The sequence below is a fragment of the Dasypus novemcinctus genome, chromosome 17 (assembly GCF_030445035.2).
Source record: "Dasypus novemcinctus isolate mDasNov1 chromosome 17, mDasNov1.1.hap2, whole genome shotgun sequence".
NCBI classification, from domain to species: domain Eukaryota; kingdom Metazoa; phylum Chordata; class Mammalia; order Cingulata; family Dasypodidae; genus Dasypus; species Dasypus novemcinctus.
Window position 1 is genome coordinate 85,979,346 of NC_080689.1, and position 13,692 is coordinate 85,993,037.

General features: G+C 38.9%; 1 gene segment (V, D, J or C); it reads left to right on the plus strand.

The window, feature by feature from the left end:
- The first annotated feature begins 11,995 nt into the window (after positions 1–11,995).
- On the plus strand, positions 11,996–13,219 carry LOC131273878 (immunoglobulin kappa variable 3-20-like). The segment is given in 2 exon segments: positions 11,996–12,065; positions 12,245–13,219. Coding segments are annotated over 2 exon segments (393 nt in total).
- The last annotated feature ends 473 nt before the right edge of the window (positions 13,220–13,692 follow it).

The following is a 13,692-nucleotide window of genomic DNA, read 5'->3' on the forward strand; positions in this document are numbered from 1 at the left end:
GAGTAATATCTTCATAAAGTTAAAGAATGTATTTGACATCCTGGGTAAAAACCATTTCATCTAGGCAGATCTAATTTTATATGATAAATCAGAAAACCTACATTTAGATATATATTTTATACATTTGTGATTCAACGTATGATCTAGGTTCTTTTCTGCTAGTGGGGACATCATGATGACCCAGTCTCCAGGCTCTGTGGCTGCATCTCCAGGAGACACCATCACCCTCAAGGGCAAGTCCAGGCAGGGTGTTAGCAACTACCTAGCCTGGTACCAGCAGAAACCAGGAGAGGCTCCTAAACTGCTCATCTATGTTGCATTCAACTAGCCACCTGGAGTCCCTGATCAATTCAGTGGCAGTGAGTGTGGGACAGATTTCACCCTCACCATCAACAGATTCCAGCCTGAAGATTCAGGGGATTATTACTGTCAGCAGTATAGAGGCAGTTCTCCCACAGTGCTTCAGCTTTGAACACAAACCTCCTCCCCAGCGGTATAGGGCAGTGAGTCCTCCTCACACAGTCTTGAACTTCCTTCCTCCATCTGTCTGAGAAGCTGCATCTTTTAGGAATTTGTACCATAGGAACTTTCATGTTTTTCATGGGCAGATCATCACATCATGGGGCCAATAAATTTCTATCTCTTACCCTCTAGGCAAGGTTCCAGTAAGGTTTACACTCTGGTGGATTGATTCTCTTCAGATTGATTCCTTAATATTGAATAATTTCTGATCTTGATTTCTTATTTCTTCAATATTTTTCCTTGTCCTTTATCATCCTGCAACTCTGGACCTCATAAGATTGAATTCTTGATCTTTATGTTAAAACTTCCCCCATGGAAGGTCATTTTTCTCTCTTACTCTTTCCTTCCATGATTCTGTTTTCTATCCAAGTCTCTATAGTGTCAAATAAAGTGATTTGATTAGCTACTCCACCATCCTTTTATTTCTGATAACTGTTTCATTTCTTATTGGCATAAAATAATTCTGAATACATATAATATACTGGTTCATTGAAGAATGCTTATGTTAGAGGGGATGGTTCTTATTAAATGAAATATATTGATCTTAGTTCGGATATAAATTTTTCCACCATGCTCCCTAATCTGTTGGAGATTTAGACCCAAAGGTTATTGGGAATGAAAGAAAGAGAATATGAGAATGAAACAAAGAGAGAAAGAAAGAGAGTTGGGATCAGGGGGTCGGTGAGTAGAGATGCCTCTAACAATTTTATTTTCTACAAGTGACATTATATACACCCAAGCTACCATGAGCACAAGCAGTGTAGTTACATATTAACAATACTCATAAATTAAAGAATTTATCTCCGAGTACAAAGATTTAGTATTCCTTTCAAACTGCAAAGTGTGTTTGCTCATATTTCTCCCTGCCCTGGATAGCTTGACCTGAAAGTCTTAATTGCTTCCTTCCTATGTTAAAAGCGTAGCCATGGAAACAGCATGCCTCTCTTTGCGAGACCACTATGCCTCAGTTTCCAACACTAATTCTGTGATTTTTCATCCTGTTGCTGTAGTTCTCTTATAAAATGGCTGAGCCATAAAACTCACCAAAATTTAAATGTTTTCTATATTGTTATGAGATCTGAGTTTACTTCATCTTATTCCTATATGTTTGAAATGACACATATACAAGTTTATTCTTTACAAAAATATCAAATGTTGTATGTTCCGTCTGTGGAAAAAAGAAAAATAACACAAAATGGAATGTATGTTTATTTGATTGCCTGAGGCCATATGGACCTCAGTTATGTATGATCTTAAAGTTAATCCATCTTTGGGTGTAACCTATTGTAGGTGGAATTTTTTGAGTAGGTTACTTCAGTTAATGCCTGGCCCAATATGGGTCTCATTCACTTCACTGTAGTCTTATTTAAAAGAGAATGACATTCAGACAAAGAAAGAGAAATCCATGGCAGCAGGAATGTGAAAGCACCAAAGCCTAGAAGAGAAGGAAGAGATGAGCAGATACCACCCAGTGCCTTGCCATGTGACAGAGGAGTCCAGCACCACTGGCAGCCAGTCGTTGGGAAGAAAGCATCACCTAGTGAGGACTTGGTTTAGACATTTTTCTCAGTCTCAAAATTGTAAGCCTGTAGTAAAGCCTCTTGTTAAAGACGGCTCATTCATAGCCCGGCAAACAAGGAAAGTCTATTTTCAACTACAGAATAATTGAAAATCTACCTCCTTTTGTAAAGCCCTTTTTCTTTCCTCCATCACTTTCAGCTCTTCTCATTACTTCAAGGTTTGTCTCTAATTCTTCAGCTTTATGGCTTTAGAAATACATGAAAACTTGCCTTCCAAACTTTTTCGTCAATTGCCCACTTTCTCTCTGATAATCCCCTATGCATTATTATTGAATCCACTTTTCTTAAATTTGCTGTAACCTGACACTTTGGATAACCTTTAAATAACACATTAGTGTCAGTGTAAAAGTGGGAATGTTCCAGACATTCTAGTATTATTTCTGCAATTGTTTCATATGTACAAGGGTGGATGAAGTTTAGTTTAACCAAATATCTCATCACACCTGAGGAGAATACAACAAACACTGACACACATACCTGCTCTTTACTAATAGTATTGAGAGGCATTTTAAAAAAATAATAGAATCCATGTCATTCATTGACTCAAGAAATATTTATTGAGCAGTTACTCCATCAGTTGCAAAGATCCCTTCTTCTTTCATAGCTGAGGAGAAATAATATGTATATGTAAAACACATACTATGCCATTTTTTAGTGATAGGAAGAAAAATAAATCAGGGTAGGGGTAACTGATTGTGGCATAAGATTGGATAGCAATTTAAAAGAAGATAATTTATCTATTACCTACAGCCATGTAATATACAACTCCCAAACCTAGTAGCATAAACCTCAAGCTGCTGAGTTAGCTGTGTAGTCTATTAATATGGGCAGAGTAGACTGATTCAGCTGGGCATACTCTTGGTTTCCCAATATGTGGCAGGTCCCCTGATCACTGGCTGATCTAAGCTCAATTTTCTTTTTCTCTTTCTTTCTTTCTTTCTTTCTTTCTTTCTTTCTTTCTTTCTTTCTTTCTTTCTTTCTTTCTTTCTTTCTTTCTCTCTCTTTCTTTCTTTTTCTCTTTCTTTCTTTCTTTCTTTTTCTCTTTCTTTCTTCTCTCTTTCTTCCAATTTCTTAATAATTATAGAATCACTTAATAGTGACACTGAGAGAATGAAATGATGAGACAAGCCATAAATATTGTAAAAAATATTTGAGAGTTTCTGTTTTATTTATCACAATATTTTTTCTTTTCATTTTTAGAAGATACTTAGATTACATAAATGTTACAGAGAATACACAGGGGATTTCATAAGCCCTGCTCTGCACATCTCTCACATTTTCCCACATTAGCGACATCTTTCATTAGTGTGGTACATTCATTGCAATTGATAAACAGATTTTGGAGCACTGTCACTAAGCATTGATTAAAGTTTACATTGCAGTTGACCCTCTCTCCTACTTAATTCTGTAGATTATGAGCAAGCTAGACTGATTCAACTGGGCATACTTTTGGTTTACAATTATCTGGCAGGTCCGCTGAGGAGGGGGTTGATGTAGGCTCAATTGTTGTTATTTATTTTTCTTGGATGTACACCTACCAACTTCAGTACTAATTATAAGATCAAATAGAAGGACAGAAGTGCCATGTATAGGGGAACCACTAATGAGTTTGACGCTCTCACACTGGGGAACATATTGAAAAGTAGAGTCCATTAGTAAGGGACCGAATTCTTGATTATCTGCTCTGACTACAGCATCTGGATGTTTCAGGAGCCCTCAGGATCCCCGCTATTTGGGGTAGTATCTACTTTAGCTGCCAATGAGATCCTGCTGAGACCTGTGCATTACCTCTGCAATGACCTCAAGACACTTTGTAGTCTCTTAGCCATGTAAACTCATTTGTCTTTAATGTTTCCTCCTTTTGGTCAAGGTCTTTTATTTATTTATCTTTTTTCAGCTGCAATTCTTGTTGGTACTTAGTAGCAATCCCTAGTTGCCAGGGAACCTCATCCCTGGGAGTCATATCCTATGTTGGGGGCAAGTAATGCATTTACTTGCTCAGTTTGGCCTAGAGAGAGGCAACATTTGAGGAACAAGGATGCTTCCACTAGGTAACTCTTTGGAACCCTGCAACACTATACTAAGCGTAATGTCTTTGTTGCTTCCTACAATTCATCGTTGTGACCTATGGATTTTCTCTCAGGCCCATGACTGAAAGGCGGGAGGGGGATCTCTGGCTCTGGCCTCTGCACTCAGGTCTCTGCTCATGACTGTGATATCTCTGCCTGCAGTGCTGGCCTCTGTCTTCATTTGGTGTAGATTGACTTGTATACATGTTCTTGATCATTGTCAATATTCCTGTGGATATTGTTCCAGTGTTGATAGGAACTCTTTATATGTTATTTTAGTTAAGATGTGCACTGCCTGATTGAAAGCGGGTCTTAATTCAGATTCCTGGACTCCACTATATACATGAGAAATTCATTCAAAGATATTGAAGCTACAGGGAGGAGCCAGAAGATGGAAATCAACAGAAACCAGAAGAGAAAGAAGATGATACCACTATGAAAGCAAGGCAGGGATAGTAGCCAAGGAACCTCAGGGATCTCTGGTAGCCAATATCAGAATGACTTTTGGGAGAAAGTGATGCCATGCTGATGCATCAATAGTGGACATCTCCTTACCTCAAAACTGTAAGCCCATCATCCCCATGGTTCAAGCCATCCCATAAATGTTATATAAAAATATTTTTCCTGATCCTTTCCACATTTTCCCATATTAACAACATCCTTCATTTTTGTGGTACATTTTTTATCATTAATGAATACATTTGGGAAAACTGAAACTTGGCATGGATTTTAGTTTACACTGTATTTTATACTATCTCCTGCACAATTTTGTAGATTATGACAAGATATACAATGGCCTGTATATGTCTTTACAATGTCATTCAGGATGATTCCCACATCCTGAAAATGCCCACATAGGACAGCTGTTTTTCCCCCTCCCTCCTTTCAGACACTCCTGTGTCCAGTGCCTCCATATCTATGAGAAAATTTCTTCCATTGCTAGAACTATGTCTATAGTAGAATATCAGTAAGGCTTACAGTTATCAGCACTATTACTAACTCTAGGTTCAAATAGAAGGGGTAAAAGAGCCATGTTTAGGGAAACTGAGTCAGTCTCTGTCACACCAGGGAGTATAAGTTCCAAAGTAGGGCTCAGTGGCAGGGCACCAAACTGCTGAGCTGCTTGCCCTGCTTCTAGTGTCTGGATGACTTCAGGGTCCTCAGGTGCCCTGCTACTTAAGGAAATATTTACTTGGGCTGTCAATGAGATCTTGTGGCAATGTGCATAAGCATAACCTCTGGAAGGACAGCCCACCTCTCTTTGAAGTCTCTTAACCATATAAATTCATTTTAGTCTTTCCCCCTTTTTGCTGAGGTCTTTTTCCAGTTGCATTGCTAGTTGGTGCTCAGCAGTAATCCCTCACTGCCAGGGAGGCTCATCCCTGTGAGCCGTTTCCTCCATTGAAGGTAGGCAATGAATTTACATGTTTAGTTTGACTTAGAGAAAGGCCACATTTGAGCCACGAGGAAGATATCAATGATCCTTTTTACAAAGAGTAGTAGATAACAAAAGTATAACTTGCACTAAAGGTTTGTTGAAATTTACAGTGTGATATGAGGGCTAACCTCATTGAAACCAGAACACACATCGGTGGCAGAATACTAGCATCTGTATCTCAGGGAAACTTTTATTTTAATAGCACTATTCCTAACACCAATTTACCACATGTATCTGCTGAGGATGTATTTAAGTATCTCTGACATGTGCGATTTCATTTAGATCAAATGGGGGTTCTTCTAAATTAATTTTGCTTATCTTTAATTCCATGGTTTTTTTTGTGTGTGCTATTATGAAATATAAAGTGACTTTTTTTCTCCATTAGAAAAAAAATGGTTTTGCAAACAGTTCAATGATGTCTCTTTTCCATCAAAAACCTCAGATGCTTCCATTAGAAAATAGTTTAGTATCAATACCGATTTCATTTTTCATCATATTTTTACTATCTTTCTAGATGAATGAGCTCTTGGTGGCAGTCATCAAGTTTGACCACGGCATTGGGCTGAGCCACATCGCGGCCCTGCAGTCCAACATGCGGCCACACCATTAAGAGCTGGTGAGCGCCCCCTGCGCTCCGGGCTCCCCAGAAGGATGAAGTGTGCACCTGGCAGCTGCAGGGCGTGTGGGAGTCCATGTCCCCAGTGCACCACTGGATAAGCTTCCCCTCCTGGGGGACCCGAGAGAAGAGATCCAGCATCCCACTGTTAGGATGTGCTCCTCAGGTGTGATGCTGACTCTGTCACAGTGGCCTCGAACTGGGGGAGCCTCTTTCACAGGCAGGTACTTCTGGGACTGACCCTGGCTGGCACCTGGGATCTCTGTGGCCAGTGCACGTGCACTGCCTCTAGTGGGCCTGGGCTGCACCTGGACAGCGTGGACACCTGCACGAGTGCACCAGCACAGCCAAGGGCATCTTCTTCAAAGTTCTGGAGGCCGGGGTCCAAAATCCTGGTGTCATCATTGCAGGGCCCTTAGAGGCTGCGAGGAGAGCCCCTCCATGCCTGGGGGCTCCAGTCCTGAGCGGTGCCTGGCGTGGAGACACCTGCCTCTCTGCCCGTCTTCACACCACCCTCCTCCGAGTCTCCATGTCCCCTCCTTAGAAAGACACCAGTCCGTGGATAGGGTCCCCTATTGCAGGGCAGCCTCATCTTAATTTAACTAACTCCATCTGCAGTAACCCGTTTCACATTCTGGGGTTCTCTGTGGACATCAATCCTGTGTGGAAGGGGAGGGAAAAAGGTTCTCAAAATTCATTCTGTTGGAGACCCAATGTCTCCTCTTATTAATCCTATTGTAAATTAAATGAAAACTTCAGTATTGAAGAAAACTGATCTATGTGTGTGGATATGATAGGACAAAATCTGCAAAGCAAAATGTGGTGGTAAGAATAATTTTCTTTCCAATTTAAGAATGCAAAGATGATGAGATTTTCTTTTATTTGATTTTAGTAGATACTTCTTCATACTTTGATCCAAGACACCTGTGTTATTTGATTCACTTAAAGAAAAACCAAGGTGATCAAAATTTACAAATGTCTATATACATAAATATTATAATACATATATATTAAAAATATATCTATATGTCAAAGCACAGATATCTGTACACACATGCACATGCAGAGTAATTGAACAGGGACTTAGAAAGTTTGATATTGAATAAAAACAGAATAATCCATTCCATACCTTCTCTCTTTGCTAATTATAGGTTAATTTGCAAAAAAATTTGAACCATTGTTCAAATGCATAAAGTAACCAAGGTGCTTTCTATGTTAATGAATATTTTGTGAAGAAATCATGTAAAATTTTCAGAAATTATATTCAAAATTTGTTGGGAATTTTAAGTCCCTTTTTCAAAAGTGTGGGAAATTCCAGCTTGTACTGTTTAGCTAGATCAAATTAGTAAATGGAATGTTTTCAATCAGGGTGTTATCAAAATATAGACGAGACAAGAATAAACAAGATGGACTCAAGCTATGAATTTTAAAATTCCCTGATGCAAGTTGGAATATTTGTTGTGACAATTCAACTAGATCTTCCTAAAGTTTGTTGAGTGTGAAATATTTGGCACCACAGAAGAGTTGCCAGTTTCTAGAGTCATTCACTTTCTGTGTGCTGACCCGCATGGATTTCTGAAAAAATACCTACATTTCTTGCTGCATATTCTTTTGGATGCAATGGAAGTGCCTATGGTAAGATGAGTGAGTGCTCACTCATCTTATTAAAACAGTTAAGGGTAATTGTGCACATGAGGTGAAATAGGAGAGTCAGCAGCACAACTTGCCTGTTCTTGGAGAGATCCAATTAAAGAAAGAATCTGAGCAGAATACATAGGTCTGGAAATGTATTTCATTAAACCTATTCTTGGCCATGATCTCCTGGGAAAACCTTTTTGCCTACCAGAGTCCAATGAGGTGTGGAATATTAGGAGTCAAAAAAGCACTATTTCAAGTTCTGCAGCTTTCACTTACAAAGGGAGATAATGAATGTCTGGAGCAAGCCTTTTAATGTCACTGCAGATAGGGTCTGGCTTTAGAATAGGATTATCTTACATGACCATGTCATTTCAGACCTCATTTGGTTAAATACAATGTTCACTCAGCTATACTGAGATCTCTCTCCTCGTGTTTTGTTAAATAAATGTTTATTTTTGAGTAATTTTAGATTCATATGTAAGTTGTAGAAGTTGTCCAGATAGTTCTTGCACACCATTGCCCACTTTCTCCTAATGTTAACATCTTACACAATCATGGTACATTTGTCAAACTAAGAGATTTACATTGGTATAAATTTAGTATCTATACTCCAGACTCCATTCAGATGTATCTAATTTTTCACTCTTATCCTGTCCCCTTTCCAGATTCCAATCCAGATCACCACATACATTTGGTTTCCATGAATCTGTGGCAGGAATATCGTGTGACCTTTACTGAAAAATGTCTTGGTCACTGCTAATGCATTGTTCCCCTTTTAAGGGAACAGCATGTTTTATTCTGTACATCAACATTCTATGCATTTGGCAACAAATCTAATCATTTCAAGTTTAAGGATTAATTTTGCCTTCATATTAAGAATTTGCTAACACATTACTTTCATCCATGCATGCCCCAATGACTTGTCCCCTGGTAAGTTCATGGGGCAGTGTGAGCTGTGCTAAGAAAATGTACATGCTAAGTTGATTTTATCTATAATTAATTAAGATTTTGTTGGAGTACACAAAATTAAATAAAACACATAGAATTGTAAATTCTTATTAGAATTTATTTAATGGAAGCATAAGTCAGTTTACTGCTTAGTTCAAGAAAAAATACAATATTCCCATTTTGTCCCATGTAGAAGGAACGAGTCATCCACATTTACAAATCTGAAATAGTCTGGAGTCTTAAACAAATATGAAGACAGCAGCTTGGTTCAGGTCCACCTGGGATGTCCCCAGTTCACTGGCCTCTTACCAACAGCCCTGTCTAGAATTTTTTCAGTTGTCAGAGAACATGGTCATGAAAACAGAGGGGACAGATCCTGACCACCTTCAAAGCTAGTTCTGCTCTTACCTGTATTTTCATAGCACAGTACTCAGCTCTGACCCTGTGGATGTGGTAACTAATCAGTAAATCATCTATGGGTGAAAGGGGCCTAAAGCACAGCACATTTCATGAGAAGAGACATGTGTCAACACCATTCAGCTATGAGTTAATAGGATAACTCTTGTATCTGGATATATGACTTCCTTTCTAGCATGTGGTTCAATTTAATACATATATGCACACACACACATATATATACCACTTTTCTCTCATTTCATAACTAATTAGCAATTGATTAGGTCAGAGTTTTATAGATCAGAAGTCTGGGTCCAATGTTCATGATTCTCTTCTCAGGTTCCTACATGGTTCAAGAGGGCTGCCTTCTGCCCAGAGCACAGAGTTCTCTTCCAAGATCATGGGGCTTGACAGAAGCAGTTCCTCAGGTGGCAGTGCTGAGATCCCATGTCCTTGCCGGCTGTCAGCTCTCTCCTCCTAGAGCCTACCCACATTCCTTGCCACATGGTTCCTGGAACTCCACAACCAACTTTAGATGTATTCTTCCATTTCAAATACTAATTATTTACGAATCTCTCTGGGCTCTTTCTCTCTGACCAGTAGAGCAAGATTTAATGGATCCCCCTTCGTAAAGTCAACAACTTCAATGATAATTGCAAAATCATGTCGCAGCAGCACCTGAATAATGTTTCAACAATTGAGAGAAGGTGTGTATATACTGGGGACAGGAGTCCCCAGGCTTTTGTAGAATTCTACTTAACACAAAGTGTTCTTTTTAAATCATTTACCAAAGATTGATTGCACCTCAGTTGGATCTTTGGCATTGGGAGTGCATTTGGAAAATTTCACTTTTAAACATCATTATATGACTTCAGGGAAGGAGATGAGAGGAAAGCTAGTTTCCCAGCTGCACTGAAACCTTCCTTAGTGGCTTCCACTCAGTCTGCATCTTTGGAGTGTTATTGCTTGTAAAATGACTCAGAAGTACCTGCCAAAATGAAAAATTATTTCTAAGTCTAGTTCCATTGATTCTCATAGTACGTAACCTAAGCCTCAAACGTTTATCGAATTAATGTTCCCCCTGGATCATGCCCGTTCTGCTTTCACACTCTGTTTCATTAGTCTTTCTTAAATACTCAGGACCATCTTTTCCCAAGTCCTGTTCATTTTCTGAAGTGCTCTACCCTGGACTTTGAAGGACAGCCCCCTCCTCTATTCACGCATTCAACCAACTGTCCCCTAACTGAAGACAGTATTTCCTTACTTCACGTTTTACGTGGACCCCTCTGGATGACACATCCATTATCCCTTTAAATTTTTGAATGTGTGTAAGAATGGGAAGGAAATTATATTACGCTGATGCAGGAAACCTATCAATTAGGTAGTGGAAATTCAAGCAAAATAAGTAAACTTAAGAATGTATATATTAAATGCAACTTCGTGTAAGAGGAAGAAAAATTACATGGGTGTAAAGAACAAACATGAATTAAATATTAACATCTTCTAAACACAAATTCATGGAGGACGAAGAGGGTGGATTGCTGATGAGAAGGAATGACTTCCTTGATGATGTGGGTGTCTCCAGCACCATTCCTGAATGCTGGGAGGAATCTTCTCCTAAGGTAAAGTGCACATAAGGAGACAAACTGCAGAAAATGAACTTATTAATTATAATTAGAACAATACATGCCTTAGGACATTCCACATCATTCAGAACCTCCGGAGCTTTGGAAAAAGTCTACAGGAAAAGTTATACTCATGATAGTTGAAGAATTTTTTAATCCATATAATTGTGAAAGTGTCCTAAATTTTCTCTTTCTCTGACTGTTCGTGCAGAGGGTTGACCTTGAAATCGACCAGGTTCACATGGCCCTACCTTTCCTGAGTAACAGCTTAGCTCAGAGGAGGAAATCTCAAAGGAGCAGGTTAGTAATGGCTGCAGAAATGTTACTTGTTTATTGTATAACCTCCCAGTAAAACGAATCATTCTACTTGTTCATAATTTAATGTCCTACGCCTAGAAGTGTTCGTGATATTGTTATTTGCATTATTCTGAAAGTATCATTATTTTTGGGTAGGAATAAATGAAGAAATGCTCTAGCAGACCTTGGGAGCTTAAGCCATTTTACGTATGACCACTAGGTGGAGGTGTTACACTACAGGTCTGCTAATCACTTCATTAGTGATTTTAGAAAGTGGACGACTTAAATGATAATCCTAAGGGTGACTTGTAAATATTTGATGACTCCTTGCTGGGAGTAATATTGCATTAAGGGCAATACAGAGGACTTGTTTTGGATGCAATAAGTGAGGTTCCTTTGGGATTTTTAGAATAGGCTGAGTTAGATACACCATATGTGCACTATATCTTAATTTATCCAATGATACGAACATATTCCACCTAGGTTTTGGCACCATATTTATAAACCTTAATTAAGTTCTGATGTTACACTTACAGATGCATGTATTTTTTTATAAACTCCTTTTGTTTTCAAGATGGGCGCAGTTGTTTTGAAAGAGTACAATTGTGGATAAAATATTTCATTTTCCGAATTCTGTTGAATATTGTTGAAAGTTGTGGTGTTAAGTTGATTTCTCGCCATTTGCATGAGTGTAGTTACATTTCCTGTGGTCAAGCTATTTTTATCTCCTTCCATTATTTATCTTCACAGCTCACTGCACAAGCACATTTGACTTTATACTCCCTATTGATTTGCATATGCTCCTCAGGGACTTGGTTGTCTGCTCAGAGCTCTATTAATGCAGGTTCCCTGGATATGGGCCTGAGTACATCACTCGGGTGAGCAAGATGATGTCACATTCCCAACTGCTCATCCTGCTGGTGCTCTGGGCCTCAGGTGGGAGGTTTAGAAGAGTATTATCTTTATATTTGTAGAATGGTTTTAACATGCAGAGTGAGCAAACCATTTCATCTAAAGCAGATCTGAATATATGATAAATAAGAAAACCTACATTTAGATACATATGTTATACATTCATGATTTAATGTATGATCTATGCTCTTTTCTGGTTGCAGGTGCCAGTGGGGACATCGTGATGACCCAGTCTCCCGGCTCTGTGGCTGCATCTGCAGGAGAGACTGTCACCCTCAAGTGCAAGGCCAGTCAGAGTGTTAGCAGCAACTTAGCCTGGTACCACCAGAAACCAGGACAGGCTCCTAAACAGCTCATCTATGCTGCATCTACCCGGCCATCTGAGGTCCCTGATCGATTCAGTGGCAGTGGGTCTGGGACAGATTTCACTCTCACCATCAGCAGATTCCAGCCTGAGGATCTGGGAAATTATTATTGTCATCAGTATTACAGCTCTCCTCCCACAGTGCTTCAACCTCGAACACAAACCTCCTCCCCAAGGCTATAGGGCAGTGAATCCTACAGCACCAGCTGCTGCTTCTTCAAATCTGTCTGAGAAACCACATCCTTTAGGGGACTCTACCATAGAAAACTTTTTTTCACTTGGCCAGATCAAATGACAGGGTGATTTGACCCTCTAGACTAGGGTCTTTTAAACTTTACACCCTGATGGATTGATTCTCTATTCATTGCATATCCTTAATGTTTAAAAAATCATCATCTTCTTTCTTCTCCCCCATCATCCTCCTACAACTGGTCCTTCCCAAGTTTAAATCCTTGATCTTTCATATTCAAAACTTCCCCTGTGGAAGGTCATTTTCCTTCCTTACTCTTTCCTTCAGTGGATCCATTGTCATCCAAGCCTTTCTTTTCAGTGTCACAAAAGATGATTACATTTGCTGCTCTAGCTTTTTTTTTAAATTTAGATAACTATTTTCACTTCTTTTGCCATCCAATAGTAACTGTGGGTGCCTTAATATACTATACTCTTGAAGAATGCTTAGGTTATAAGGGATAATGCTCAGCCAATGAAATATGTTGATTTCAGTTTGGGTATAAAATTTTCCAGTGAGCTTCATATTCCTGCAATTGTCAGTCTATTTCTATTGTTCTCTTATAAAATGGTTGAACCATAAAACTTGCCATAATTAAATGTTTTCTATATTGTTATAAGGTATGTGTTTACTTCATCTTATTCCCATATATTTGAAATGACACATATATAATTTTATTTTTTACAATATTACACAATGTTGTATGTTCCATCTGTTTAAAAAAGAAAAAATAATTCAAATAGAATATATGCATATTTGATGGTGTGAAGCAGTGTGGATCTCAGTACAGTGGGATCTTAAGATGAATCTGTTCTGCAGGTGTAACCTATTGTAGGTGGCATACTTTGAGGAGGTTACTTCAGTTCATGCCTGGATCACTGTGAGTCTCAGTCCGTTTACTTGAGTCTTTTGTAAGAGAATGAGATTTAAACAAAGAAGGAGAAAGCCATGGCAGCAAGAATCTGAAGCAATGAAACCTGGAATTTACAGAAGTAACAAGCAGATGCCACCATGTGTCTTGCCATGTGACAGAGGATTCTAGCATCACTGGCAGCTGG